Source organism: Taeniopygia guttata, chromosome 24, assembly GCF_048771995.1.
Source record: "Taeniopygia guttata chromosome 24, bTaeGut7.mat, whole genome shotgun sequence".
Classification (NCBI taxonomy): domain Eukaryota; kingdom Metazoa; phylum Chordata; class Aves; order Passeriformes; family Estrildidae; genus Taeniopygia; species Taeniopygia guttata.
The window spans coordinates 3557805-3585594 of NC_133049.1; the positions used below are offsets into that span (position 1 = coordinate 3557805).

General features: G+C 59.5%; 1 protein-coding gene across 6 annotated transcripts in view; it reads right to left on the reverse strand.

Annotated features, from left to right (window-relative positions):
- The window catches only part of IGSF9B (immunoglobulin superfamily member 9B), a 51337-nt gene extending 24737 nt beyond the window's left edge, over positions 1-26600 (reverse strand). For 3 of the 6 annotated variants that reach the window (XR_012051855.1, XR_012051856.1, XM_041720954.2), the window contains exons 1-16: positions 26338-26599; positions 18372-18569; positions 16566-16712; positions 14995-15146; positions 13784-13901; positions 12678-12819; positions 12403-12548; positions 9984-10126; positions 9064-9204; positions 7758-7874; positions 6052-6144; positions 5798-5948; positions 5127-5250; positions 2254-2429; positions 1439-1665; positions 553-637 (exon numbers count right to left, since the gene is read on the reverse strand). Coding sequence is in view for 4 of the 6 variants with exons in the window: in XM_041720954.2 (XP_041576888.1) it covers positions 553-637; positions 1439-1665; positions 2254-2429; positions 5127-5250; positions 5798-5948; positions 6052-6144; positions 7758-7874; positions 9064-9204; positions 9984-10126; positions 12403-12548; positions 12678-12819; positions 13784-13901; positions 14995-15146; positions 16566-16712; positions 18372-18569; positions 26338-26401 (2224 nt within the window). In the remaining 2 variants the exon portion in view is untranslated. Of the gene's footprint in view, positions 1-552; positions 638-1438; positions 1666-2253; positions 2430-5126; positions 5251-5797; positions 5949-6051; positions 6145-7757; positions 7875-9063; positions 9205-9983; positions 10127-12402; positions 12549-12677; positions 12820-13783; positions 13902-14994; positions 15147-16565; positions 16713-18371; positions 18570-26337 lie in introns of all 6 variants that reach the window. The other 3 variants (XM_041720955.2, XM_041720958.2, XM_041720959.2) reach the window with 3 other exon arrangements.
- Between the last annotated feature and the right edge of the window lie 1190 nt (positions 26601-27790).

Here is a 27790-nt window from a genome sequence, read left to right on the forward strand (position 1 = left end):
TCAGAGCTTTGTTCTCCAGGCTCACCGCAGAGCCGGGGCGTGCTGGGCTCTGGGGGCTCCGGGATTTGTCCTCGCCCGCTCCCATCGGGGCAGCCTGGGGTCAGCACGGCGTTCTGCACACCCATGACAGCCCCCTCGGCCCAGCTCACTGTTACGGTGAGCCCATGGACACCCTTTTGCCCCCCCTTCCCCCGGGACCCTGTGACTCTGATCAAGATAACCCCTGGATCCTCCTTCCTGCCCCAACGGGGTTGGTGGAGAGCCAGGAAAGCCCACCCTGTCCAAAACCTACATAGACCCCTGAGAATTCCTGTTCTCTCTCTTTTGCCCCGCTCTCCCATGGACACCACAGAATAAAGAGAGCTGTTCCAACACCCTGGGGTAAGAGCCTCTTTTGAATACCTTTCCCTCTCCTGGTATTCCTCCCCTCACAGCCTATTCTTTGGGGGGCTGCGTGGAGGGGGGGAAAACTACGAAAACTACAGTTGGCCCCCTATGAAAACTACAGCTCACAGCCCCACAGCCATGGGGAGAAGGGGAACCAGCCCTCACCTGTGCTGGACACGCCAGCGACGTTGCTGGGTTCGCTGATGAGATCCTGCATGACCGCCAGCACACGGAACTCGTACCAGGTGTCCTGCAACACCAAGCACACCTGTCAGGGCCCCCACACAGCCTCCAGTCCTACCAGAACCTCCAGCATCCCCCAGATAAATAAAACCCTCTAACAACACCTTTTTAATGTTAGCAAGTCAGGCTTTTATCCTTGTCTAGGGGGGTGTGTGGCTCATTTTTTGTTTGGCCAACCCAGACACAGATATAAAACTTTTTCATCTATTTATAGGTTTTCATCAAACAAAGATTATTGTTCATTGGTTCCAAGTTACACAATTCTCTTTCATTAATTAGTATTCTATCCTCTATTGGTTATTGATTTCTCGCTTCTTATGTTAATTAGTGCATATTTTTAGTATCTTTTTCCTCCTGTAGGGACTTTCTAATGTATACTGAGACTTTGTTAATCTCTTTAGCTTCTGGTTTCTCTAAAATGTCCTTGTGGTCCATAAATCCTACATTCCAACCTCAACAATACATCCTTCTCTCCCTTTGTTCATTGAAGCATATCAGACTGACTTCATCAAAACTTTTAGTCTCAGACATTTCCTCAAGCTGTGTTCCTACAAAAGTTGCTTATAACAACTTTGCCAAATGCTGGCTAAGAGTAATTGAGGAGTCACACACTATTTATCATTTATATGTATATTGATTGTGATTACTTAACACCATCAACTAAAATAATTAAAATGTTCTCTCTTTTCCAACACTTGCCACTCCAAAACTTCCCCGGAGCTGCAGCAGACGGTGCAATATTATCACAGAACCATGAAGGCTGGAAAAGATCATTGAGCTGGGTGTGGTGTGGGCATCCCCTGCTCACCTGGGACAAGTCCTTGGCGAAGAACTCGCTCTCGGAGCCCGGGATGCCATCATCCAGGATCTCCCACTTCTCTGCCACGCGGAATTCCATGATGTAGCGGTCGATGGGGAAGCTGTGGTTGGCGGGAGGGAGCCACGACAGGAGGACGCCTTGCTGTGTCCGGTTGGCTGTTAGGCACCTCGGTGGGGTAACCAACACCAGAGGCTCTGGAGTTGTTACAGGGAATGCTGGGGACAGAGCAGGAGGGACAGGGACACCTCTGAGCTGGGGCAGGGCAAGCACAGGAGATCATCTTCCACACGTTCCCCCAGCAGCAGCAGGAGCACCACTGTGGCTGTTCCCACATTCCAGGAGTTTAGAGCACGCCTTGGGAGTCTGGTCTCATCACAGACATAGAAAAGCGGATTTTCAAAAGGCACTGGACTAATGAGGCCATGATTCCAGGCTTTCCTGCTTCCTCCCACCTCCACCTGAGAGCCCAAAGGCTCTGAGCTCTAACAAGTGTTCTTGTGCTCTATTAATACCTCCTGATCCCAGCTGAACTTCCGGAAGATCTAAAAGGTGACTGGCACAGTACAGCCCTCCCATGCTGTGTCTCAGGACAAGCCTTCCAGAGCCTCATGCATCCAGCAAAGTCTGCAAGCTTCATCCAGGACCCTCCACAAACTATCTCCTACATGGCTGGAAACTATTGCTGATGATGTTCACCTCCATCCCCAGCAGACAGGACACATGGAGCAAGGCAAAGGGCCCCTTCTCCCCACAGACCTCCCAGATCCCTTCCCAGCCCTCCCCTGATCCCAAGGAGGACCTACCTAGAGTGTTCACAGTGACCACCTCACTGAAGGAGCTGGTGCCCAGCTTGTTTTGAGCCAAGACACTGAACTGGTAGGCAGTCTCTGGTTCCAAGGTATCCACCAGTAGCCAACTGGAACCAGCTGGCACAGGGAGAGACAGCCAGTCATGGGGTCCAAACTGGGCTCTCTTCATCCTGCCGAGAGAACAGGGAGCATCCTCAGGGGAAGGTGTCTTTGACAGGGAGGACAAGAGGCAGCATCAACTTCTTATGCAAAAATGGAGCTTTCCTGAGCGATGGTTTGGTTTGACAGCAGTGATGTGGATGGACATGGGGCAGCCACTCGCCACCCACGAGCTGGCAGAGGACACCATCCCCTCGTGTCCCACCAGCTCTCAGGGGCGCTGCCAGCAGCTCTCCCCTCTGCCCTGAGCGGGGTCAGGGATAGGAGCAGTGCCAACAGCCCCGCTCTGACTCAATCTCCACCAGATTCCATGGGCAAAAGCGGGAGCTGGAGCATTTTGGTGAGTGCTGCAAAGGGAGCGGCTGACGCAGGAGACAGGCCCTGTTCCCATTTATACCTCGACATCTCCTGAGCCAGAGCCAAGTTCTCCCTCAGCTGTAGCCCTGTACATGTCATCCCACGAGAGACATTTAACTAAATCCCCATCTCTGCCACATTTGCACAAGTCGGGGGCTGCCAGCACAGCCTGGGGCACCACTCCGGGTTTGGCAGAGCAGCAGAGGCACTGGCAGGGAGTGCAGGACACAACCTTGCTGGGTTCTAACCACAAACCCAGGTGAGAAACCCTCCCAGAGCCATCCCAGTGCCACCCAGGAGCATGCAGCCACCTCCACAAGCCATTAATCCCACCAGGATCCCACATCCCAGAGCAGCACCACTGCATGACTGCTATACTGCAAGTATAGGTGCTTGTGTTAGAAAGATGTTTTAGGGAGTCTGAGCCCTCAGCTGCAGGATTTGGTGGTGTCCATGGAGGATTTGGGAAGGATTGGTGCAGATGGTCTGTCCTGGACAGGTAAGGGGGCACATCTGCAGCCACCAGCACACAGCCAGGTGAATCCACCCAGCAGGAAAAAATGGAGGAAAGAGAAATAACACTGCAGCTGTCCAGGGAGCACAAAGTGAGGCAGAGAAACAGCAGCAAGCCATGGAAACGAGCAGGTTGGTGGAGAGCCATGCATGTGCTGTGTGCCTCTGCCAAACCCGGGGAAAGCCTCTGGATCACTGCAGATCCAGCTGGGACTGCAGATCCCAGGATCCCTCACCACCACGGCAGGGGCAGGAGGGCAGCAGGGCAGCCCCTCTCCTGGGCAGGTTTCCCTGCAGTGTTTAATCCTATTGCCCTCACATCCCTCCTTCCCTGCACTGCTGCGGGCAGGGACACACGAGGGAGGGGCTGAGGGTGGGGAAAGCAGGGGATAAATGCAGCACTGAACTGGGAGAACCCCTTGCTGAGGCAGGACGTGGTGCAGCTGGAATGCTGTGCTGGCCCTGGCCACCCCTGGGGAGCGGGGTTTGCATTTCCAGCCTCAACAAGGGCAGACACGGGAGGAGAGCACCAATCCAGAGAAAATGGAGCCATGTCTTGCTTGAGCATCCCACAGCCACAGCAGGGAGGAAAGCACTCGGATGGCACTCTGGGTGGCACTGCATGAGCCAGCTGTGTCCCAGATCCCCGGGCCCAGGGAACAGCACAGCCCCCAGGGATCACACCCCAGGCTCAGGGCAAGACAGGTCACTGCCTCCCTGTCCAAAATCCCCACAGCTCCCTGTGAATTCCTTAATGCAAGCTTGGTGCAAACTCCCTTTCCTGCTGGCTGCTCTCTCCCTGTGGAGTCTGGAAGGGCCACGAGGAGGCAGGAATCCGAGAGTAGGCTGCAGAGCAAGAGCAGCAGCAGCAAAGAGGTTTAACCACTCCTTCCCAAGGACATTTTCATCAAAGCAAGGTCTGCACTGCTCAGCTTGCTCCCTCATTGCCCCCTCTCTGTTCAATCCATTCCTTCTTTCCATCTCCAGACAGACAGCCCAGCCCCAGGCTGGAGCAGAGCAGAAATCATTACAGGCAGCATCTCCCTCTCTCCTCCATATCAGCAGCCTCCATCAGGGCAAATTAAGGCAAGGAAAGAAGGAGAGAGCGAGAGGAAAGGCTGAAGAATGCCAGCCCAAGCCTGGAAAGGGAACACATCACCCCTCCACGTTTCCAAGGATGATTCTTTAGAAGAAGATGACAACAGCAGAGCCCAGAGAAAACCCCAGCCTTGCTGCAGCTACATTTCTCCCTCCCCTGCCCCAGGGGAGAGGCACAGGGTGAGCCTGGCCCTGCTGCAGGAAGGTGGGGTGCACCTGGGTGCTGGGGAGCACAGGAACTATGAGAGCAAAGCCCCAGTGCCAGGATCTCACAGTGGCTGGGCATGATCTCAGCTGGGATTTAACCACCTCCAGGGAGCCACGGAGCGAGGAGAGAACATTTCTGCTTAGTCACAGCTCTTCCAGGACACACTCTCTAAAGGTTGCATTTTCCATCCTCTCCCTGGCTGTTAAGCCTCATAAACAGTTTATCTTGAAATTAGATGCCAGAGGCACAGCTACACGAATGCAAAGCATCTCCCACGTACCACAAGCAGAGTAAAACCTGCTGGGGCAGACGGAGGCAGAGGCCAGCACAGAAGGGAGAGGAAATACGGGAACTACGTGATCCCACCACCACCACCACCACCCATCTCTCCGAGGAGCCCCGAGGGAGCTCAGCCCTGTCAGCCCCAGGGGCACAGAGCTGGGCACACCACCCTCCTCCCCCCGGCTGCTCGAAGCTCGGGTCGGCTAGGAAGGAAAAGAAGCAGAGAGCAAAGCATGCCAGGATGACTCACAGAGGGCCGTACCAAACTGAGAAAGTCTGCTCGTATCCACCGTCATAGCCGGGCTCCCAGGAGACGTTGGCTGAGGTCATGGCGGCCACGACGTGCACGCTGGTCGGGGCGTGAGGGCTTGTCCCTGCAGAGAGAGGGGACAGCTAGAGGGGAGCAGCTCCAGGGCTGGAAGGGCTCTTCTCCCAAGCCATGGTCCGAGGGGACTCCTCTCGCACCAAGCCAACTTCCAAGGCCATTTCTGCTGGAAATGGCAACAGGACAGGCGGCCAAAAAACAGCACAGAGAAAGGCAACTGCACCAGGAAATAACATTTAAAGGAGGCATCGTTCTTAGAATCATAGAGTGGTTTGGATTGGAAGGAACTTAGAGGGAGAGCTACTCAAACCCTCCTGACATGGGCAGGGGCGCCTTCCAGTAGATGAGGCTGCTCCAAACCCTGTCCAACTTGACCTTGAACACTTCCAGAGACAGGGCAGACACAGCTTCTGTGCCAGTGCCTCATCCCTCTCAAAGAGAGGAATTTCTTTGCAATATCCCATCTAAACCTGCTGCCTCTCAGTTTAAAGCCACTCCCCCTTGCCCTGTCACCACAGTTCTCCTTGTGGGGAGCACGCCCACCTCCTGCCTTGCCTGGGGGGCTGTCCCCAGGCCCCTTTCCCCCCTGCCCGTACCTACGACAGTCAGGTGGGTGCTGGCAGTAATGCTTGCGACGATGTTGGTGGCGACGCACTCCCACTCGCCGTGGTCGTCCTTGCCGAGGGAGCGGATCTGCAGGGTCCCGCCGGGCAGCGTGTTGTGCTTGCTCCTGCTGGGCTTCCCTACCTTGGGCAAGGAGCGGGGTGGGGGGCCGGGCAAAGAGAGAAAAAACATGACTGAGCAGCGGGGTGTGGGGCAGGGCGAGGCGGCAGCGGGGTCACTAAGCTACCTGCGCGGCCCAGGGGACACCGCCGGCCACCGGCAGGGGATCCGGGCTCTCCGGTCGTGGCAAGGCAGACGGTTCTCCCGTTTCCGAGAGGACCTGGGGGGCAACGCGAGAGGCATGCGTCAGGAGGCTGCTGCTCAGCACTCACACACAAGCGGGAAACCCCACGGCACTCGCACGGACACCGAGCCCCGCGCCGGGGCTCAACCTCCGGCACCCAAAGCTGAAACTGCTGCAAGGAGGGGCACTGGCCATCCCAGCAAACCCTCTCCAGGGATGGGGAAGGCATAGGCTGCCCCAGGAGATGCCCAAACTGCCCCTCAGCCTCAGTTAGCAGCAGATGAGAGGCTGGACCCTTCACGTCAGAGGTCTGGGCAGCGAGGCCCCCATGGGGATGTGGGAGGATGGCGTGCGTGGAGGTGCCTGGAATCTCTCAAGCCGAGCGGAAAGATGGAGCTTGTAACAACTCATTTATGTCCATCGGCCAAAGTTGTGCAAATTCCACGCTTTCCTGAGTCTTCTTCAGCAGTTCTTCACGTGGGGATTCTGCTGATCAACACCAGGACCCACAGGCTGATGCAAAGAAGGAGGAGCAGAGGAACCCATGGACACGTGGGGTTACCAGTGCAAGGCAAGGAGTTCTTCAAGAGACTGGTCAGCACTGGTGGGCTGATGGGGAGGGAGGAAGTTGGCTTCTGCCACTGGCAAACTGAGCCCAGCCCAAGCCAGGCCTGACTGGAGTTGGAGGAGATAAGCCCAGAGCCACAAAATGAGGAGGACCAGCAGAGGACACAAGTGGGATTGGAAAGAAACCTGGCTGAAACTGGTGAGGGCATGGAAAGAAAAATAAGATGGATAAAAAGACTAAACAGCCAACAAGCTTGAAGCAGGTCACTTTCAATGTGTGTACAAGTCATGGTCCTCCTCGTGCTGCTAAAAGGGACCCAGAGATGCAGCAGCTCAAGACACAAGGATTGGGGATGCTCCCACTGGGTGACAGAGGGACCAAGATCACTCTCAAGAGCCCTAAGAAGGGCATGGATGGCTTGGAAGGAAGTTCCTGACAGCTCAACAAAGAGCCATGGGGGTCTCCTGCAAGTGGCTTTCCTATGGGAGCAGTAAAGGTGGGAAGCAAGGCGAAGGCTGCAGGAGGACTGCAAGGCCCTCACTGCTCCCAGGCTGTGCCACCACACCCCGTTCTATGACAAGGGACATCTTGAAGTCTTCATATCCAGCTCAGGATCTTTAAAACAGCTTCTTCCCAGGGCCTTTGAAGTCTTGGGGCAATAAAGCAGCTGCTGACTGGTCCAGAGCCAAGAGATCCCTGGATGTGCCACGGTGACACATCCCCTCCTTCCACAGGAGGTGCGAGAACGGCATTGCCACGACTGCCACATCCTGCTGGTGGCCCCCGGGGAGCCAGGCAAGGAGGAGGGTGTCCTGTGGGCAGTGTGGCGAGGCAGAGGAGGGGGCCGGGGCGGGGGCAGTGTTTCAGCTTTGCAGATGCTGCCGTGTCGGTTTCCCGGATCACTCGGCGGCCACAAGCCGGGCTTCCCCCACCCACCTGCGGGACAGGACGGCAGTGGCTCAGCCCAAAGCGAAGCAGCTGTACCTGCAGTTTGTTCTTACCGGGACAGAGTGTGGCTTCTCTGTCTGCAATATTCACCAAAAGCCAAAGGCACTGCAGATTTGTCTGGCAGGCCGGGTACCTTTCTCCAGGCGATGATGGGAAAGGGGTCTCCGGCAGCAGCGCAAGGAATCAACAGCTCCCTCCCTGCCTCCTGTCTGTACTCCCAGCCTGGTAGCACCGTGAAATAGGGGGGGTCCTGCAGCCAAACAAGGGAAAACAAGGAGTGTCAGCCTGCCCAAACTCCCATCACCAAAACCAAGCCTTTGCCAGACCAACCCGATCCCCATTCTGGACAAGCTTGAGGCATTGCAAGGAAAATTGTGTGGAGAACATGTGCTAAGGAGCCTCGATGGCACACCGAATTACACACCTGGAGGGAGATTCTCTCCAATGAGCCGCTGTACTGGAGCATGGAAACATGGAATCACAAAATGGTTTGGGTTGGAAAGTACGTTAAAGCTCATCCCATTCCACTCTCTGCCATGGGCAGGGACACATTCCACTATCACAGATTGCTCCAACCTGGCTTTGGACACTTCCAGGGATAGGGCAGCCACAGCTTCTCTGGGCAACCTGTGCCAGGGCCTCATCACCCTCACACAGAAGAGCTTTCTCCTAATATCTAACCTAAATTTTGCCTCCTTCAGTTTGATCCCATTAGCCCTTGTCCCATCTCTACAGTTCCTGACAAAGATTCCCTCTCCACCTTCCTTGCAGGCCCCCTTAGACACAGGAAGGCTGTTGTGACAACTTCTCTTCTTCAGGCTGAGTAGCATCTTAATTTTTACCTCGAAACAGGAAGAAACCCACCCACATCACATCAGCCATCACCCTGACTTCCTCGCCCCGGCAGCCGCCCCGGCGGATGTGTGTGTCTGGTACACAGAGCGCTATCATCGAACCTCGGCGAGACACCATGAATCACCACGGCTCCTCCCAGGCACAGGACTCCGTGTTCAGGGAGGGAAGAGGCAGCAGCTCCCACCCCAGCTGCACCGGGAGCTGCACTGGGAGCTCAGCGTGCCCCAGGCGCCGCACGCAGCCGGAGCACATGGAGCTCAAATCATCCATTTATTAAAATCCTCCTGAAGCTGAGCCTGGGCCAGCAGGGCTAAGTGCTTTGTTGGCAAAGGAGACATTCCAGGGAGATGTTTCCTCAAACTACCCCAGTCCAGTGTCAAAACCCGTGCTGCTGGATATTTCCAGCTACACCAGACAGGGTGCCTGGGGGTTTGCCTGTGCTGGTGGGAAGCACTTCTCCAACCACAGCACAGACACACCCTCACCCTGGAGCCTCTGCTCTTCCCCACACAGCCCCAGGAGCTGCTCCTGGCACCGAGGACACTGCCCCCAGCAAACCCACAGGATTTTGGCAGAAAAGTTACCTTCAGTACCAGTCGGGCAGGGGGAGACTGGCCCATCGTACCCAGGGCGTTATAAGGCACACAGGTGTAAGTGCCGAGAGCATCTTCAGTGGCCTCCTCGATCCGGATCGACCCGTCTTCCAGCAGGTTCCAGCCAGAATACTGCAGCAGGGAGAGCCAGGGAGCTTGTGCATCCAACATCCACCACAGCTCCTTATTTCCCTCTCAGCCAAGCCCCCACCCACGCCCTGGGTGCTGTCACATCTCCAGGAGATGCCCAATCCCACTCCCAACATCCAAAGCATCTCCTCAACAGTAGAGAGGAAACTTGGGTAATGTCAGCCCATCCAAACACAGCCAGGCTCCTTCATGTAGCCCAAAAGATTTAAGATCAGAATCTAACACTAAATAAAACTTGTTCTAGAGTCAGCAAGACATCTCCACCTGGAGACCTCAGGGCACCAAGGACCACGAGGCCACAGCAGCAACAGCTTTAAATGGAATTAAAACTTCAAATCGTTAATATTTAAGCAAAAAATTTAAAATATTGAGCGTTTTCTTTAAATATTTAATGGCTAAGATCCTTGCTCAGACTATCAAACCATGATTAGGGGAAGATGTAGATTTGTTAAAAGGGTCTTTTAACCACCAGTTGCCATTGGGAAATAAAACAGGGCCATCAGGAGGTGACTTTAGGGGGAAGACAGCATCAGATGTGGGAGACACAGAATGTCCACAGGCACTGTGGGCTCGGTACAAGAGCTGGAGTTAACTCTGCCCACAGCTGATAAGGAAAAGCAGCATCATCCCATCCGTGAGATTCTTCTCTCCCAACAGAAAGGGACCCACAGGGTGCCTGCTGGTGCTCACTGGTGTTTGCCAAGGATATGAGGGCCCCAACCCCTCTGTGCCCCCTCTGCCCTCCCCGGGGGCTTCGTTACCTTCTCGATTCGCAGGGGACGCCCGTCCTTGTTCCACTTGACCAGCGTGACCGGGGGCTCTGCCTCCACCGGGCAGCGGATGTACCCGTGGATCCCGATGGGAACGTAGATGATGGGGGGCATGTTCACCACGCGGGCAGGATCTGCCAGGGCAGCAGCACCACGTTAGCAGGGGCAGAGAGCCCATCTCTCCTCCCAGCCTGGCTGCACAAGATCTGCCTCACTTTTGTAATGAATTCCAAACCCAGCAGCACCCTGGCTCCCACAGGCTGTTCAGCCAAGTTTGCTACACACAAATCCTCTGGAATACCTGGAATTTCTGGGAGGCTTTGCTCATGCCCAGGGGCTCATTAAAGATTGCATTTAAGAAGAAATGGGAGATATTCCTGCTCCCAATTCCACATCAGTTTGCATCCTGCTGAAGCCTGCACTGCCCCATTACAACACAACACGTGCCAGGTGTGATGAACACCCAACATAGACAGTTTTTACATACAAGCAACCAAAACCACTTCAACTGCAAGGCCTTAAACACACCCAGGTAGGAAAAGGGATCTATGTCCAGGCTTCCATGAGTCCTTTACCTCACATATCTGCTTGTACTCGTGCCTTATTGAGGCTGGGTCATGTTGAACAGCATCCACCTCACCCTTTCCAAGATGCAAAAACCTTAAAATACATATCTAACCCCCCCTCCATGCTGCACCACCCACGCAGAGAGGTGTCTCGCAATCCTCCAGTCTAGAATGTGTCATTAACAGCACTTCTAAGAGCTTTTTAATTAAGTGCGAGTGGGTTGAAGAGAATCTAGACTTTCTTTAATAAGAAGCTTTTTAAAAAAATGTTATTTTTAATAAGAAGAGTATTTCTACAATCTCGTCTAGACACCGGTAGCACGAGGTTATGGGAAAATCCTGATGGGGCTTATGCTGCATTAAGGGATAAATGTGGGAGTTTTGGGGTGCACTGCTGATGCAAAGTAGGGGGTAAACATTAAGGTGCTTAATAGGAAGGGATGGTAGATGTGGAAGATTATTGCTTTCTTGGGGCAAAACCAGCAGAATTTGGGAGCTCTGCTCCCAGCACATCACCCCAGCCACTCCCCAAAAGTGCATGCCCCCGGCAGTGGCACCATAACCCAGATTGCCCAGTGCCACATATGGAGCAGGCTTTACCCCCCTCTGCTTAACTCCACCTCTTAGGAAATGTAATCAAGGACTCCAGCAGTGCGGGAGAGGGTAATGGGATCGAGCCTTTCACTACTAGGTCACTGGCCAGGGGCCAGCCCAGCCCACTAATGACCCAGAGCTATGGCCCCATCTGCTTTTGGAGGATGGGAAGCCCCCTCCGGAGGCATCATCCCCGTGTGTATGAGGTTTGCTCAGGAGGAAGAGGGTTTGTGGCACCAAAAGCCGAGCACCCTTCCTTGTTCGAAGCCTGGCTGAGCAGCAGATTGTCCGAGCCCGTTCTCCCTGCCATTAGAGCTATTTTTAACAACTATCAGCCCTGACAAGCGGCCCTGGATTAACAGCAGGGCAGATTTAATGGCCTGAGGCCACAGGCTTTCCCAAGAGCCACCCAGCTGGGAACATCCAAGCCCCAAATCACGCCTGAGCCTGGGCACAGCACTGCTCACACCGTCCCCCTGCCCACTCTGCCCTTCATCCATCCCCACGGGGTGCCAGCCCTTCTCTCAGAAGCTCCCCACTAACCAGCACCAGGTCTAAAGGCAGCAGCAGCTCTAAGGCAGCCATGGAAAACCCACGCTGAGAGCCCACTTTGCTCAGGCCTGTCTTTCATTATCAAATAAAAACGGCAAAGTCTTTCTGAGCCCAGCAATATTGCAATTGGAGTGGCGGCAATTGAGGCCGAGAGTGTGGAATGCCACAGGATGCCGGTGGCACACTACCCATTACCGCCCGGGGATTCCGGGAGAACTGCGAGCGTGGGCAGCAACGCTCCTGCTGCTGCAGCCCTTTCTCCTCCGCTTGTTTAGATCACTTACCGCCTGAAAAATGTGACACACCGAGCTCGCACAACGGCCGCGCCGTTCGCAGCAATAAACCCCCGAAACGAACACCAAAAAATGCACCTTGGCACTGAGAGCCCTCAGCTCACCCCAGCAGGGTGAGGACAGGCAGGGAGCAGCCATGGGATGATGCTTGCTAATTAAAAACCACTCGTAGCCCAGGTGGACACCAGTCCCTGCTGAGCAGCATTACTCAGACCATTTGCTTTCTTGTCTCCCACACCCACGTGGGAGATGCTCTTAAATTATTTTGCCAAGGACGATTCTGTGTTCATCCAAAGGCTGGTGTCACATCAGCCTGGTTCTCCCAGTGTCACACCAGGACAAGAGAGCCTCTGGGGCTGCCTGGCAGGCAGGTGTTACCAACCCCAGCCCCATCCCCGCACTCACACTGCACTGTCAGGTAGGCAGAGGCTGATGGCGAGCGGCCCAGGCTGTTGCTGGGGATACAGGTGTATTTTCCAGCATCCTCTGGTTTGACACGGAAAATAATCAGCGTCCCGTCGATCAGGATCCGCACCCTCAGCTTCAAGTCACTGCAGGAGAAGAGGAGAGGAGGATCACAAGGAGAGCCAGGGGCAAAGCCCAACACAATGCCAGCTCCCAGTACAACCCAGGAGCAGCAGGAGGAGGAGAACACGCTGCCCCACCAGCTATAAACTCACTTCTTGAAGTAGACGTTCTCCTCCTCCCAGTACCACAGGTAGGTGAGGTTCCCGGGATACGCCTCGGCCTGGCAGGTGAACAGCGCATCCTGGGAGATGTTGACTGTGATGTTCTCCGGAGGGGAAACGATAAAGGGAGGTCCTGGAGGGGGCAAGAGGAAGGTGTCACTCCCACCACTACAGGTGTCCCCACAAAGGTTGCTCAGGTTCAGTTCCATCACAGGGTTTTGGCTGGGAACTGCTGGGTGACTCTGGGGCAGGGCTAGCCTGGATCCTATGGGAACCACAGTGAACCTGTTATTCCCAGCCTTTTCCCTAATCCCTGGGCTGACTGAGAACCACAGTGACCCTGTTATTCCCATATTCCCAGCCCTATCCCTAATCTCTGGGCTGACTGAGAACCACAGTGACACTGTTATTCCCAGCCCTTTCCCTAATCTCTGAGCTAACAGAGAACCACAGTGACCCTGTTAATCCCAGCCCTCTCCCTAATCTCTGAGCTAACAGAGAACCACAGTGACCCTGTTATTCCCAGCCCTCTCCCTAATCTCTACAGCTCAGAGGAGGGGATCCATGCCCATGGTGCTTCTCCCAGGGCACACAAGGACACACCTCCCTTCATCCCCAGCACTTCTGGAGGACAATATCACCCACAGGAAAAATCCAGGGGGAACAGACAGCCAGGAGCCAGCAGCTCACCCCTGCCACAAAAGCAGAGCAGAGGACACCCCGTGCTCCTCTCTCTGCTGGTCGCTGTTGACCTAATTAAAGATTTATTTAATAAGAGAGGGAGCAAGGAGCAGGAGGCCTGTCATGCATCACCGCTGTCTGACGAGGTGCTTCATGACAGCCTCAATCTTTTCCCCACTTCCCAAACAAAACCAAGCTGCCATCAGGGCCGGGCTGCTCATCAGCACGGCCACCACCACGTCCCAATTAAGCAGATTCCTCCATCCTACAAACGGGATGCAGAGCCACAGGGCAGCCAGCACCGTGCCAGGCACAGAGGCCTGGGGGTCACCCCAGGGTGACAGCACAGCCCTGTGGCCCGTGGAATCGCCCCATCCTCGTTTCCCAGGGGATGCTGAGGAGCTGGAAGGTCTCACCTTGGACGAGCAGGCGCGTGGTGTGCACAGCCTCGCCCTGGATGCTGTAGGCCCGGCAGGTGTAGGCACCTCTGTCCTCCCGGCTAACCGAGAGCACCGTGAGGCTCCCGTCGCTCACCTGGGAACAAGGGAAGGCCCTGGAGCGTGGGCAGGGACCCCCAGGAGGACGGGGAAAGACCCTCCCTGCTTCCCACGGCAGAGAGCTGCCGGCGCTTTGAGGGCCGGATGAGAGACGGGTTTCCCCGCTCTGCAAGACGTGGGATATTAATAAACCAACACACGCCTTTCTGCTCGACGCCAAGGGGAAGGGAAAAAAAAATCATGAAATAAATAAATAACCATCCCAGCGCATTCATCTCCCAGGAGTGACTGGCAGGCAGCAGGCTCCAAATCACTCCTGCCAAGCACCATTGGAGCCTCACAAGGAGCCTTGCTGGAGCTTTCCCTGCCCCCCAAGGACCTGCTCCATCACTGGGGGATGAGGGGCAGACCCCAGCTTGGCCACTGTCCTCCCTGTGGGGCCACCTCTCAGCTGGAAGAGGAGGGGATGGATTCCCCTGGGGACACAGCAGAAGGATGGACAAGGGACTGTCACCTTTGGGGCAGCAGCACCCCCATGCACAGGGAGGCCTCCCAGCCAGGCTTCCCCCCCACCTCATTCTGCCTCATCCTTCTATTTCAATTAGTAACAAATGATTCCTAATTACTCTCATTAGTGCCTGCGCTGATTCCAATGCCTGATTTACCAATTACAGCTCAGGGGGGAATCTCTGCCTGGGAGCCTCTGGGATGCAAAAAGGGTCCTGAAGGGAGGGGAGGAGGGGAAATCCTCCCTGCTCAACCCTGCCCTGCTGCAGCCCTGCCGCATCCGTCCCTGCCAGGGGGGACACTACCCCCGGCTGCAGCCCCCAGCCCATCCCCAGGGTCTTGGCCCCTGGGCTGAGTGTGCAGGGCGCAGGTCAGTGCAGGGGCAGGGCTCTCCCAAGCACTTGGAGGGTCTCCAGCCCGCACCCAAGGGCTGGCAGCGTTACAGGCTGCTGCTCAGCAGGGATGGGGTGGGGCAAAATGGGCACCTCACCAAGGAGAAGTGCTGAGAAAGCTCTGCTGGCTCCAGGCACGGCGGAGCTGCCGCCACCATCCACCATGGGCCTGTCAATACCGTCCCTGCCAGCTCCCAGCCCAGGAGTCCCCACGCTGCCCTCCCCACCTACCTGGTACTTGCCATTGGCACCCAGAAGGTCTCCCTCTCTGAGCCAGGTGACGATGGGCTTGGGGTTCCCGAACGCCATGCAGGTCAGGGTGACGCTGCTGCCCTCCTTCGCCTCTACGTACTGCGGCGGCGTCTCGGTGAACGTGGGGGGAGCTGGGGGCACAGGAGACCACCGGGTCACCCGTGGCCACTCTGGGTCTGGGGGCACACGGGGACACTCTGCACATCCCCAGGGAGGGCTGGCACCACCCCAAAGGCAAGCGGGGCTGCACGGACAGCGGTGTCCCTGGGGACACCGACCAAGGGGTGCCATCGCACCCCAGCCCTGTTCCCTCTCCTCCCCAGCAGCACCACGTCCTCCCCCCACCCACCCCGCTGCACATGAACTCGCTATTGTCAAAACACGGGAAAACACCGCAGTGCAGATCGAGAGGCTCCTTCCTGATGAAAGAGGCTGGCAGGATTACAGCCCGCCCCTAATTACCCGCGGTTGTTAAAGCCCACTTTAGAGGAAGACAGGTTGGCAATTTAATCTGCTTGGGGAAAAAAAAAAAAAAAAAAAAAAAGAAAAGAAATTATATTTTGTTTCTCCCCAAATGATTTTTATTTTCCCCCTAAGAAAATTAAGCGTTGTAATGCGCTGGGGGAAAGCCACAGCCTTCACCCTGAAAGCAATTCCTCGGGCTGGGAGGATTATGGTTATTATATTGTTATTAAGCCCCTGCACACCCCGCGCTGCATAAAGCCCCAAAACCAGCCCATTTTGCCAAGGGGAGGGACAGGGCATCTGGGGCCATTTCCAGCCCCTCCAGCTGGCAGTCTGCAGGATCCCTGCACGTGGCAGAGGTGAGCCAGGCACCACCATCCTCCTCCTCCTTCCTCCTCCTCCTGCCCTCCTTCCCAAGCCCTCGGAGCTCATTAGCAGGTTGGGGGAAAGCAGGAAGCAGCAGGCAGGGCTGGGGCTGGTGGCCTGCACGGCCCCGCTTGCAAAGCTCCCGCTCACTAATTGGGCTCAATTAGGTGGTTCTGCTCTGTGCCACAGCACAGCCATCCCCCCAAAGGTTAAATTAATTGCACAAGGTCAAGGCAAGACCAGCGAGGAGCTGCCAGTGGCCACATCTCTCCAGCCACCCCACTGCAGTAGGAGAGGCACAGCCCTGCTGCTGGGCTAAAAATAAAGATCTCTCTCTCCTTATGCAGAGAATGACAATTTGTTAATTAGTTTAATATACAGCCTTAATAAAATGAAAAAGTAATTTGAGTAAATCTGTATTTCAAGAAAACAAAGATTTGATTTTCTGATCTGTTTGTTGAGAGGAGCTTCATTCCCAGCCCCGGTTCTTGATGTCTCTCCTTTAAACAAGCTCCATGTAATTAAACTGAGGAATCCCTAATAAAACTTTGTCCCTTTTGAAGTCACACCCTGTCCGGATCAGCCAGCCTGGATGGCCTCAGGCTCGCGTGTCTGCCAGGCACCGATGCCATGGAGGCCCAGCGTGCACCAGACATCCAGCATCCCCCAGGAACCCCATTTTGGCACTGCAGGGATGCCCCAGCCCCCGCCCCGCTCACCATTGACCGTGAGGTGGACCCAGCTGCCGTTGTGGAAGGTGTCGTACTGCTGGTCCAGCATGAGCACTTTGCACTCGTACCAGCCCTGGTCCTCGGAGCGCACCTGCTCAATGCGCAGGGAGGCTTTGTCGTGCAGGCTGGCCCGGCCTGGGGGAGAGCACAGCGTTGGCAGCATGTCCCCAGCACTGGAGCAGCCCCCAGAGCACCACTGTGGGGAATAAACCATCCCAAACTGGTGCAGCCCCAAGAGCATCACTGGGGAATAAACCATCCCAAACTGGTGCAGCCCCCAGAGCATCACTGGGGAATAAACCATCCCAAACTGCTGCAGCCCCCAGAGCATCACTGGGGAATAAACTATCCCAAACTGGTGCAGCCCCCAGAGCATCACTGCAGGGAGAAACCATCCCAAACTGGTACAGCTCCCAGAGCATCACTGGGGAATAAACCATCCCAAACTGGTGCAGCCCCCAGAGCATCACTGGGGAATAAACCATCCCAAACTGCTGCAGTCCCCAGAGCATCACTGCGGGGAGCAAACCATCCCAAACTGGTGCAGCTCCCAGAGCCTGGCCACAGGGGACACCCCATCCTGACACCAGAGCAGCCCCCAAAGCATCACTGAAGGGGACACCCCATCCCAAATTGGAGCAGCCCCCAGAGCCTGGCCACAGGGGACACCCCATCCCAAACTGGAGCAGCCCCCAAAGCATCACTGCAGGGGACACCCCATCCCAAACTGGAGCAGCCCCCAGAGCATCATTGCAGGGGACACCCCCATCCTGACACCAGAGCAACCCCCCAGAACGTCACCATAGGGGACACCCCATCCCTGTGTGGGCACTGTCCCAGTTTGGGGCTGGCTGAGCCCCACAATGTGGTTGCAGCCGGTGGTGCCAGGCCGATGACACACTCACCCATCTGGGGGTGGCAGAGCCAAGCTGCCAGGGCCGGGCAAGGTGCCTGGAGCCATGTCTGCCTGCAGTGACACCGGCCTTCTGCTCCCAGCCGGGGGCTGGCGGCGGCACAGCCGGCACACGGGCGTGCCCCAAAGCTTTTCCCCGCCTGGGAGACTCCCAGAAAGCAGGGCAGCCCTGAGCTGACCCTGTGCACAGCCCCAGAAACTGGGTCAGGAGCAAAACAACCTCAACCTCCACCTTGGTGCAGTGGCCACAGGCTGTGGGATTGCTTATGGCCGAGCTGAGTTTGGCAGGGCTCAGCTGGTGCATCATCCCTGCTGCTGCATTTCTTAGAGAGCAATTTGGGCATACCCATAAGACCCAGGGAAGATTCCCAGGACAGCATTCCACAGGGAAAGAGTTACCACAATGGGTCTGTCCTGCCACACCAACCTTCCAGGGGCTGGCTTCCAGCTCACACATCCCACCAGAGGACACCGGCCACGTGTCGCAGGCAGCACATTGGCAAGCAGCCACACCAGTTCTGCAGCTCCAACCTGTCACCTCCGCCCAGCACGTGGCCCTAGCTCCATCCCCACTGTCACTGTCCCCCCAGCACCCCTCCCTGGGCTCACAGCTGCTCTGGGGCGCAGCGGCAGCAGCAGCAGCCACCGCCACCACACATCACCCTGGGTTTCTCTGCCTCGCTTGCTCCCGTCCCACGCAGCCCAGCTGGCTTCCTAACGCTGCTGCTTAATTAAAACCAACTGGGTGGAAAGCGAGCACCGAGAGGCAGAGCCCGCGTGGTTCCGACGGAGGAACGGATGGAGCGGAGCTGCGCGCCCCGGGCCGTGCCCAGCCGGGACCTGGCACCCTCCCCTCGCCCCCCTGCGCCCCCGGGACTCACCGGCATACTCTGGGTCAACATGGGGAGGGTAAAACCCAAACTTGATGAAGATGGGGATGGGGACGCCGAACTTGAACCACTCCACGACATAGGGAGGGGGCTGTCCCGTGAGCGGGTGGATCACGTCGCATCCCAGGATCACGCTCTCGCCAGCGCGAGCGGTCACGAACTCGGGCTCCTCCCTCGAGCCGAGGGCACCTGCGAGGGGGCGAAGGAAGAATCTGTGGCTGATCCCACTGCTGGTCCCCAGCATTGACCCAGGATGCCCAGAAGAGCAACAGCAGTAGTAATGCCCATCCCCAGCCAGATGTCTCCAACAAGGGCAGCCCGTGGGTCACCCTTGCCCCAAAAACAACAGGGGGTCCCAACTCCTTACACTCAGCTCCAAGGCCACCCTGAGCTACCACAGGAGTCAGGACAGTGGCCATCAGCCCCCCAATGCTCCAGGACAGCTTCCCAACCTCTGCACCAGTGCAAAGGTGATGCCCACAGGGGTTTTGGGGACCCCTGCTCTCAGTAGAGGGGCACAGAGTATGCCTAGCACTGCTCCCCACATAGCACCACCATCTGGGCTCCCCTCTATCCTTGTGGCAGGGAAAAAGCTGCTTTTAGCACATGCCCCTGCACCCTCCAGCAGGCAGGACTGGGCATGCAGGGACCCCTGGCCACAGCTCTGCCGTGCCAGCCCACAGACCCAGCTCTCCCACCGGAGCCAGGGTGGGCTGGGCCCCCGGAGCCGCCACGCTCCAGCCAAGCCCAGATGTCCTCGGGCATCCCCGAGAGCCCCAAGCCTGAAATGCGGGTCTGTCACCCTGCTCCTCCCAGCTGGCTAATTACAGGGGGCTTTGGTCTCAGCTCCAGGGCTGCTCCACCCCGGCTGTGCCGCCCCGCTCGCTGCAGCCTGGCGTCATCCTGCTCTGCCAGCAGCAGCAAAGCTGCATCCTCAGCACGGCGTCCAGAGAGGGAGAGAGAGGGAAACCCAGGGATGAGGGGAAGCCAAACAGGGGGTCCCCAAAACCAGGTTTAGACCCACATCGCCCTCCCCATCAAGGAAGGGCGCCCCGTTTCCTGGCACACGCGGGCTGTTCTGGGGGGGATGCTCGGGGAGGGATGCTCGGGGAAGCACGTTCCCACTCCTCCGCGCTGCTCCTCGGGGCCGCCGGTGATTGGCGGCGAGTGACATCACCGCTTCCCCGCCGCGGGAGCCGAGCATCACCGAGCATCACCGGCTATTTTTGGCTCCGGCACAAGCGCGTACCGGCGAGAGGCCCGTGATGTGCCACCCCACGGGGCCACCAGCCCAGTGTCCCCGCGGGAAGGGCAGCGGGCAGAGCTGGCCGCCGCTCGCACATGGCACGCACAAGGCGTGTCCCTGCAGCGGGTCACAGCCCGAGGGTCACCCAAGCCCCCACGCCACCAGCAAACTGGGCACGGGTGGCTCTTTAACTGGGAGGGCTGCTGGTGGCAGCGGGGTGGGTGACGCCGGGGTGCAGCGCTGGGAGCCATCTGCAAGGAGCAGATGCTGCATTGCACACCCACTGCAGGCACCCGGCCCTGCAGAGCCGGGGGGTCCTGCAGGGCTGGGGGGTCCTGCAGAGCCGGGGGGTCGTGCAGAGCCGGGGGGTCCTGCAGGGCCGGGGAGTCCTGCAGGGCCGGGGGGTCCTGCAGGGCCAGGGGGTCCTGCAGGGCCAGGGGGTCCTGCAGAGTTGGGGGTCCTGCAGAGCTGGGGGGTCCTGCAGAGCTGGGGGGTCCTGCAGAGACGGGGGTCCTGCAGAGCTGGGGGGTCCTGCACGGCCACGGACCCGCCCGGACCGCAGCGGGGCGGGGGGACGGCTGAGCACACACGTGCGGTGTGCACGCACACCCCCGCACACGCTTCGCACCGCCTCGACAACGCTCCTGCACCTCTCCATCCCTCCTTAGCGCCGCATCGCCGATGAGCTCCCGTTCGCAGCCTGTCAGCAGGGACGCCACCAGCCCTCCCCTGCCACCCCGGCACCGAGCTGGGAGAAGCCGGCCTGACCCCTCCAGCCGGCAGGGTGAGGGGGGCTGCGCTGCGGCGCTGGAGACCCCCTCCCTGCCCCCGTCGCTGCCCGTGGTCCTGCTGATCCTGCGCTGATCGGGGACGGAGCTGTCACATGCTGCTCAAGAGCATCCAAGGACGCGCCTCCCCGGCCGCCTCGCCCGAGCGAGCAGGTCCCCAGCACCTCGTCACCTTCAAAGCGACACCTCCACCCACCAGCAGGAGAAGAAGGAAGCGGCAGCACCCAAACCCCTTTCCCAAGCCCCCCAGCCGCTCCAGCGCTCCAGCTCCTGGGCTACCAAGACAGGATCTTGGTCTCCAGCACCTCTCCACCAACTGGAGCCTGGACTGCTGATGTTTGCCCAGCTGGAGCAAGCCCGCTGCCCAAGAGGCCACCCTGGGGATGGGTGCCAGGGAGTCACACTATGATAGGATCCCCTGACTGAGCAGTGGGTGACGTCCCCGGGGAGGGGACGAGCCAGCCTCTCCGCCGGACCCACGCCTGGCCAGGGCTGCCCGGGCGCAGGAAAATAGGTCATGCCGGCAGCTCGCAGCGCCGGTGTCTGATCGCAAGGCCGGTGGGGAATTGCACGCACGGCTGAGCATCACCTCCCCAGCGCACGGCCGACTGGCAGCCCCGGCAGAGAACCGGCCCCCGGCTCTCCCCAGCTGCCACCCGCCCCACCACCGGCCCCGTGCCCTCCTGTCCCCACCTCCAGAGCGCCAGGAAGGCAATGGGGAGATGTCTCACAGACCCTCTTTGGGTCTCCTCAGCTTCCCAACCCACCAACCCTGCAGGGTCCCAACCCTGACCAGGTTTTCCTTCCAAGTCCAGACCATGAAGAAAGCGAGCAATGGAGACTGCAGCTCTCGATTCAAAGTGTTTTCTCACCCCCACATTTGTAGGGAAACGCTTGAAAACAACCCGCAGACGCCAGAAGAAACAGAGCACAAATAGACAGGGTATTTTTAAACCCACTTGATTTTCCCAGCCAAGTTCAGAGAGGTTTCAAGGCTGAATCTGCGGTTTGGAAACGGGGTCAACATCAGGGAACGGCAGCACCGAGGTGAACCCCAAATCCGCCTCGCTGCAGGAGCTCACGTGAAGCTGGGGGATGCCTCGTAAAGAAAAACAAGTAATCAACAGGCTTCGTCATCCAAGCAGATCCAGGAAAAATAAAAGCACGCCGCGTGCCAGGAGGCAAGAATACAAGATGCGGAGGTGGAGTTGAACAGCATCCCAAAGGGAGAGGAGGGAAGGCTGCCGCCACCGAGACGGTGCCACCGCGGGACTTCCCAGGATGGCGATGCCAAGGATGGGGAGACCTCACCTGGATCTGGGCATCCAGCTCCTCTGATCCCAAGGGCAGAGGTGGAAGGTGCTCCAGGACTCGGTGAGGCTGAAGGCATCTCTGCTGAAGCAGGACCCTTCCTGCAGGTGCTTTGGGAGAAGGACACGGCCATGGCAGAGAGGTTTCCAAAGGCATGGATGCCTGGGAAAGCTTCCCCTCCTGCCACAGCGGACACCCATGCCCTGGGGCAGAGAGGGCATCCCGTCCTGACCCGCCATGGCATTGCAGCCTGCTAACAGAGACCCCACTATCCATTTCCAGCACTGCCCCACACCCCTGGCACTCATCCCCACCCCTGTGCCCCCACGGGGATAACTGAGGGAGCACGCACAGGGCCCGGAGCCTGTGGACCTCTCCTCCCTGGTGAGCCAAGACGAGATGTGCTCTGACACATCCCGCTCCCATCGGTGGAGGCGGGATATGGCAGGGATCTCTGAGGACAAGGCCACCAGCGTGGCATATGGAGGCCAGCAGGGAAGGAGAGCAGGCAGCCATCGCCATGAAATGAAGATGGGGGGAGACTGCAGCCCAGGGTGGGGGGCAGGGACAGCGTGCTGCAGGGACCCCAACTGCCAGGGCAGGGTGTGGGGTGCCAGGAGATCGCCTGTCCCCCACCCCTGTAGCCCCCTAAATATCTCCGTGGGGGTTGCACTCCCCATTACAAACCCAGTCCCTTTGCCTATCTTGGGGTATGCAGAGCCCCCCAAAAGCACTGCCTGTTCCCCGGTGGGGAGAAGCCCTGGGGCTGGGAGCGCAGCCCTCACCCCCTCCCCCAGCTGGAAAGCAGCATCTGGGCTTTCAGTGCGATTCCTGCGTTTTAAACCCGATTTTCCAGATGGATGGAGGGCGATGCGCAGGTCAAGTGACATGCCTCAAGGTCACACGGGGCCAGGGAGGAGAAGGATTGGCAGCTCTGAGGGGTGGCTTGGTGCCCCATTCCCAGCGAGATGGAGACTCAAAACCCCATTCCTGGGCACAAAGGGTGTCCTGTGGAGCCATCACCACCCTCCCCAGGCAGGCAGACAGCTGCCCTGGCATCCCGAAGGGGATGCATGCATGGATGCTGCCCCACAGCAGCCCCACTGCAGGTCCTTGCTCCCTGGAATGGCACAGGTGGGAATGTGCCTGGCTGGGCAGCGGCTCAGCAAGCACATGGGAGCACAGGTTGGTGCTCTGAGAGGCACAAAGATGGAGCAGGAAAGAAAATGACTTCCCTGAGGTCACCTCACTCCTACCTGGGGGTCCCTTGTGCCCTCTCCCTCTAATCGCCACCAGCCCCGCGTTGAGCATCCGGTGTTGGCAGCTGCCTCGTGGGAGGAATCATCTCCCAGCAACGACCAGCAGCTACCTGTGCGCTCTCCGTGAGCTTCCTCCACGCACCATGGGGACAAACAAGCAGCTGTGGTGGGAGCTGGAGCACCAAACCCATCCCAGAAGAGACCTCCAGCACCTGGAGAGCGCTGCCCAGGTACTGTGTCCCCAGTCCAGCCCCACATCACACCAGGCTGGCACCACCCTCCCCAGGGAGCAGGGGGTACCATCCCAACGCATTCACAGCCCTCCAGCAGGAAACTGGGATGCAGGCAGCGCTCGGAGCTGCCCGTCAGCAGCTCCTGAATCACGCTGTTCCTGGCTCAGGCAGCCCTCCCACCAACGCCAGCCTCTCCACGGAGGAGCGGGAGGAAGCGAGCTGTTTTTCCAAAGGCCAGCTGGTCGCTCAGGGCTCCCAGCTCAGGAGATTCCTACCGCAGGGAAGGGACAGGGAAGGACTCCTCCATCAGCACGGCATGGGGCTGGACCCACTGCCTGCCCCTCTGCAGGGCTTCTCATCCAGCACGAAGGCACCACCTCCAAGACAGAGGACCAGAGGTGAATGGGAGCTGTGCCACCATGCCACAGCTCTGGAGAGGAACTTGCAGGGCTCACCATCTCCAGCAAAGCTGCATCTTCCAAGTCAAAAGGCGACTGAGCCGGCAAAGCATCGCCGCCAGGACCCTCCGGCAAGCCAAGTCACGGACCGAGCCGCTCGCGTCCCTCCCTGCCCGCGCACTCCCATCCAACAGGTCCAGAGGAGCAGAAAACCTCCGGGGAATGATGGAAATGGGAGCCCGGCCAACGCCCTTGGCTGTTCCTGGAGCCAAACCATCCCCTTGCCAGAAAAGAGCAGGGCCAAAGCCGCACGTGCCAAATCCTCGGCTCCCGGTCCAGACTCCTCCACGGCCAAAGAGGCAAAACCCAAAGAGTTCTGCACCGCCAGCGAGCAGGGGAGGCAGCGCTGGCACTGCCACCCCGAGCCACTCCAACCGGCCAAGGGCAGCGCCAGGAGCATCGCCCACCACGGTGCCCAGGGAACGTCTTCAACAGAGCCGAATCCTCCCTCTGCAAATCCTCCTGCCAGATCCACGAGCATCCCCACTCCCTGCGTGCTGCCACGGCGTCACGCTCGTGGGAGAGGGAGGAAAAGCCCCTCGGTGTGACGGCACTGCTGGGAATGCCAGGAGGCCGGATCCTTCCTCTGACACCCACTCCTGGCGCGGTCACGTCCTGCCTCTCCTCCCCCATGCCATAAGAGGGGATAACGCATCCTCCTTCCCTCTCTGAGCCGATTAACGCCTGGAAAGCCCTTGGAGACCAGGCAAGAAGGCTGCCCAGGGCCAGCACCGCTGCTTCTCAGCCCGGCAAGGAGGAAGAGGTGTGGGAGGAAGGCCACAGCAAGAGGAAAAGCCCCAGCGAGGGCACCGGCACATGGTGAGCCCCAGCTCTCCTCCGAAGCTCTGTCCCCAAGCAATGCGGGGTGACAAGTCCCCCTGAGGACGGGACAGTGCTGGGACCAAAGGGCTGCAGCAGCTGGAGGAGTCCCGTGGGCTCCGTGCCCCTGCGGGGGCCGCGCCGGCCCGCAGCATCCCACCCCCGGCACCCACCCACGCATTACTCACGGCACGCTCATTCAGCACCTACACGCTGCTCCACACGCACAGCACCCCCGTGCCGGGGCTTCCCGGCACCCACCCACCCCGGCACCGGTTCCGGAGCTCCATCCGAGCGGCTCCAGGGTATTTCCAAGTTCCCAGGTGCCGAACGCGCTGCTCTGCTCCTCTCCCCGGCGGAGCATCCCCGTACAAGCAGCTGCTGCAAACACTGCCTCACCACACTGCAGCACGCAGTTCAGGCAGGCAGCAGCCGGCCACGGCTCAGTGAGAGGGGCTGCGTACCCCCAAAATGGGACAGCCCCATCCCGAACCCCCCTAAAGGACAGCCCCGTCCTGACACACACCCCCCTGCCTCCAGGAGCCGCCTGCCAGGCGAGGAGGACAAGGGACTGTGGCATGGCACGGATGTCACCCAGTGGGCTCGAGGAGCGCTGTGAATTGGGGGAGCTGCAGCACCCCCCTGCCCCCCCCCCAGCCCACCCGTGCCCCCCGAGGCAGCGTCCCCCACGCCACGGGGAGGGGAGAGGCGGTGGCTGCCAGCCAGGCATCGCTTGCTGCCGGCAGCCAGCGCATCCCCATGGGCAGGGTGGGTGACCCCCCGAGCACAGCTCCAGGGTCTCATCCCGAGTAAGGACCCCTGGGACGCAGGGAAAACCATGTGCCCAGTGAGGAGCCAGCGGCAGAGATTGGGAACGCTGCTGCACCAGCGGCAGGCAGCTCCCCTCTACCTGCAGGAAAGGCTCGGAGGGGTGGAAGGAGGCGGCAGCTGAAGGGAAAGAAGCTAGAGCAGGAAAATCAGGGTTATTCCTTGCTGCCGTCTCCGTCCTGACCTTGGACAACCCTGTGCCTCAGTTTACCACAGCACAGCAGGCAGTCTGCAGTGGGGGGAGAAGGAGGGCAGCCTCTCCTGGGCGGGGGGGTGGGAGCAAAGTCACCCCCAAACCCGCAGCCGGGGCGCTGCAGGGGAAGGAATCCCTCCTGCATTTCTCCTTGCCCAGCCGGGCTACCCTTGCAGGGAAGGGCAAACGCTGCCCGCACCCCCCGGAGCTGCCGCAGGCGCTTCCTCAGGATGAGAGAAGAAACCCGAATGCGGAGAAAAGCTTGCCCATCCCTGATCAACGGGGACACTCGGGCAGCCGCGCTCCCTCCCCGCCAGGACCCGCACCCGCTCGCCTTCTCCCACGGGGAATTTCCAACCCCTGGGCAGAGGCTCCGCCGCACCGGGAGCGCGGCTCCCCGAACTTCCCCAGCTGCAGCCGCTGCCCTCGGGGAGGTCACGGCCAGCCCCGCCGAGCCTGCGGAGGGAGGATGATGCGCCGGGCGCTCCCGGCTCCCCCCGGCAGCGGGGGATGAAGGAATCGCCAGCGCCCCGCCGCAGCGGGAAGCGCTCGGTCCCCGCACCGGCAGCGGGGAAGACGCGAACCCCGCAAACCCCCTTGGCAGCCGCAGTTCCCCCTCCTACCCTCCTCCGCAGCCCCTTCCCGGTACCCTCTCCCCGGGACGTGATGCCCCCCTCGGTGCGCGCATCCCTCCCGGTCCATGCGCATCCCCCCCGCCGCATCCGGTACACCGGGAGAAGGAGGGGGAGGAATGAACACGCAAAGGCGGCCTCGCCGCCGCCCCGCAGACCCCGGCGGAGAACACCCCGCGGCCGCACTCACCTTGGACGGGCAGCCCGCGGGCGCCGAGCACACTTGCTACCAAAGCGGCCACATACCAAATCATAGTACTACCGGCCCCCGGTGCGCAGCATCTTCCGCCCGCCGGGCGGCCCGGCCGGGGCGGGGCGGGGCCGGGGCGGGCTGGCCGTGGCCGGGCAGGGCTCGGCGGGGCTGGCGGGGCCGGAGGGGCGGCTCAGGGCCGGCCGCCCGCCGCTGCGCCCATGCCCGCGCCCATCGCCGCGCCGCACCTGCGCTCCGCCGCGCGGTGCAGCCAAGCCTGCGCCCTTTAGCGGCTCGGCCCCGCCCCCGCCCGCCGCCCATTGGCCGCGCCCCGGCGGAGTGGGCGGTGATTGGCCGCCGCCGCGGCCCGGGCCGGTTCAAGGTGGGTTGGCGCGCACGGGGCCGCGGCGCCGCAGTATCATGCGCACTGCCGGGAGCGGCGCGGTCACCTCCGCCGGACGGTCACCTCCCCGCACGGACACCGTGCCCCCGCTGCCGCCTGCCCGCGCCCCGGTGTGCCCCCGCCACACCTCAGTGCCACCTCCCCGTCCCCCGGTGTGCCGCCGAAGCGGATCGCTGTTTCTAGCTGTGCCCCTGCACCGGGATGGTGTCACCTTCCTGTCCCCAGATGTGCGCTGGAGCTGTACAGTGTCACCTCCTTGTGTCTAGGAGTGCCCCTGTACCAGCTCAGTGCCACCTCCCCATCTCCAGATGTGTCACTGCACCTACTCAGTGTCACCTCCCTGTCCCCAGATGTGTCACCGAACGGGATCAGTGTCACCTCACGGTCTCTAGCTGTGCCCCTGCTGTGCCCCTGCACCGGTACGGTGTCACCTTCCTGTCCCCAAATGTGCGCCAGAGCGGGACAGTGTCACCTCCTTGTGTCTAGGAGTGCCCCTGCACCAGCTCGGTGTCACCTCCCCATCCCCAGATGTGTCACTGCACCTACCCAGTGTCACCTCCCTGTCCCCAGATGTGTCACTGCACCTACTCAGTGTCACCTCCCTGTCCCCAGATGTGCGCTGGAGCGGTACAGTGTCACCTCCTTGTGTCTAGGAGTGCCCCTGCACCGGCTCGGTGCCACCTCCCCATCCCCACATGTGTCACCGAACGGGATCACGGTCTCTAGCTGTGCCCCTGCCCCGGCTCGGTGCCACCTCCCCGTCCCCACATGTGTCACCGAACGGGATCACGGTCTCTAGCTGTGCCCCTGCCCCGGCTCGGTGCCACCTCCCCGTCCCCAGATGTGTCGCCGAACCGGATCAGTGTCACCTCCCTGTCCCCAGATGTGTCACTGCACCTACTCAGTGTCACCTCCCTGTCCCCAGATGTGCGCTGGACCGGTACAGTGTCACCTCCTTGTGTCTAGGAGTGCCCCTGCACCGGCTCGGTGCCACCTCCCCGTCCCCAGATGTGTCACCGAACGGGATCACGTTCTCTAACTGTGCCCCTG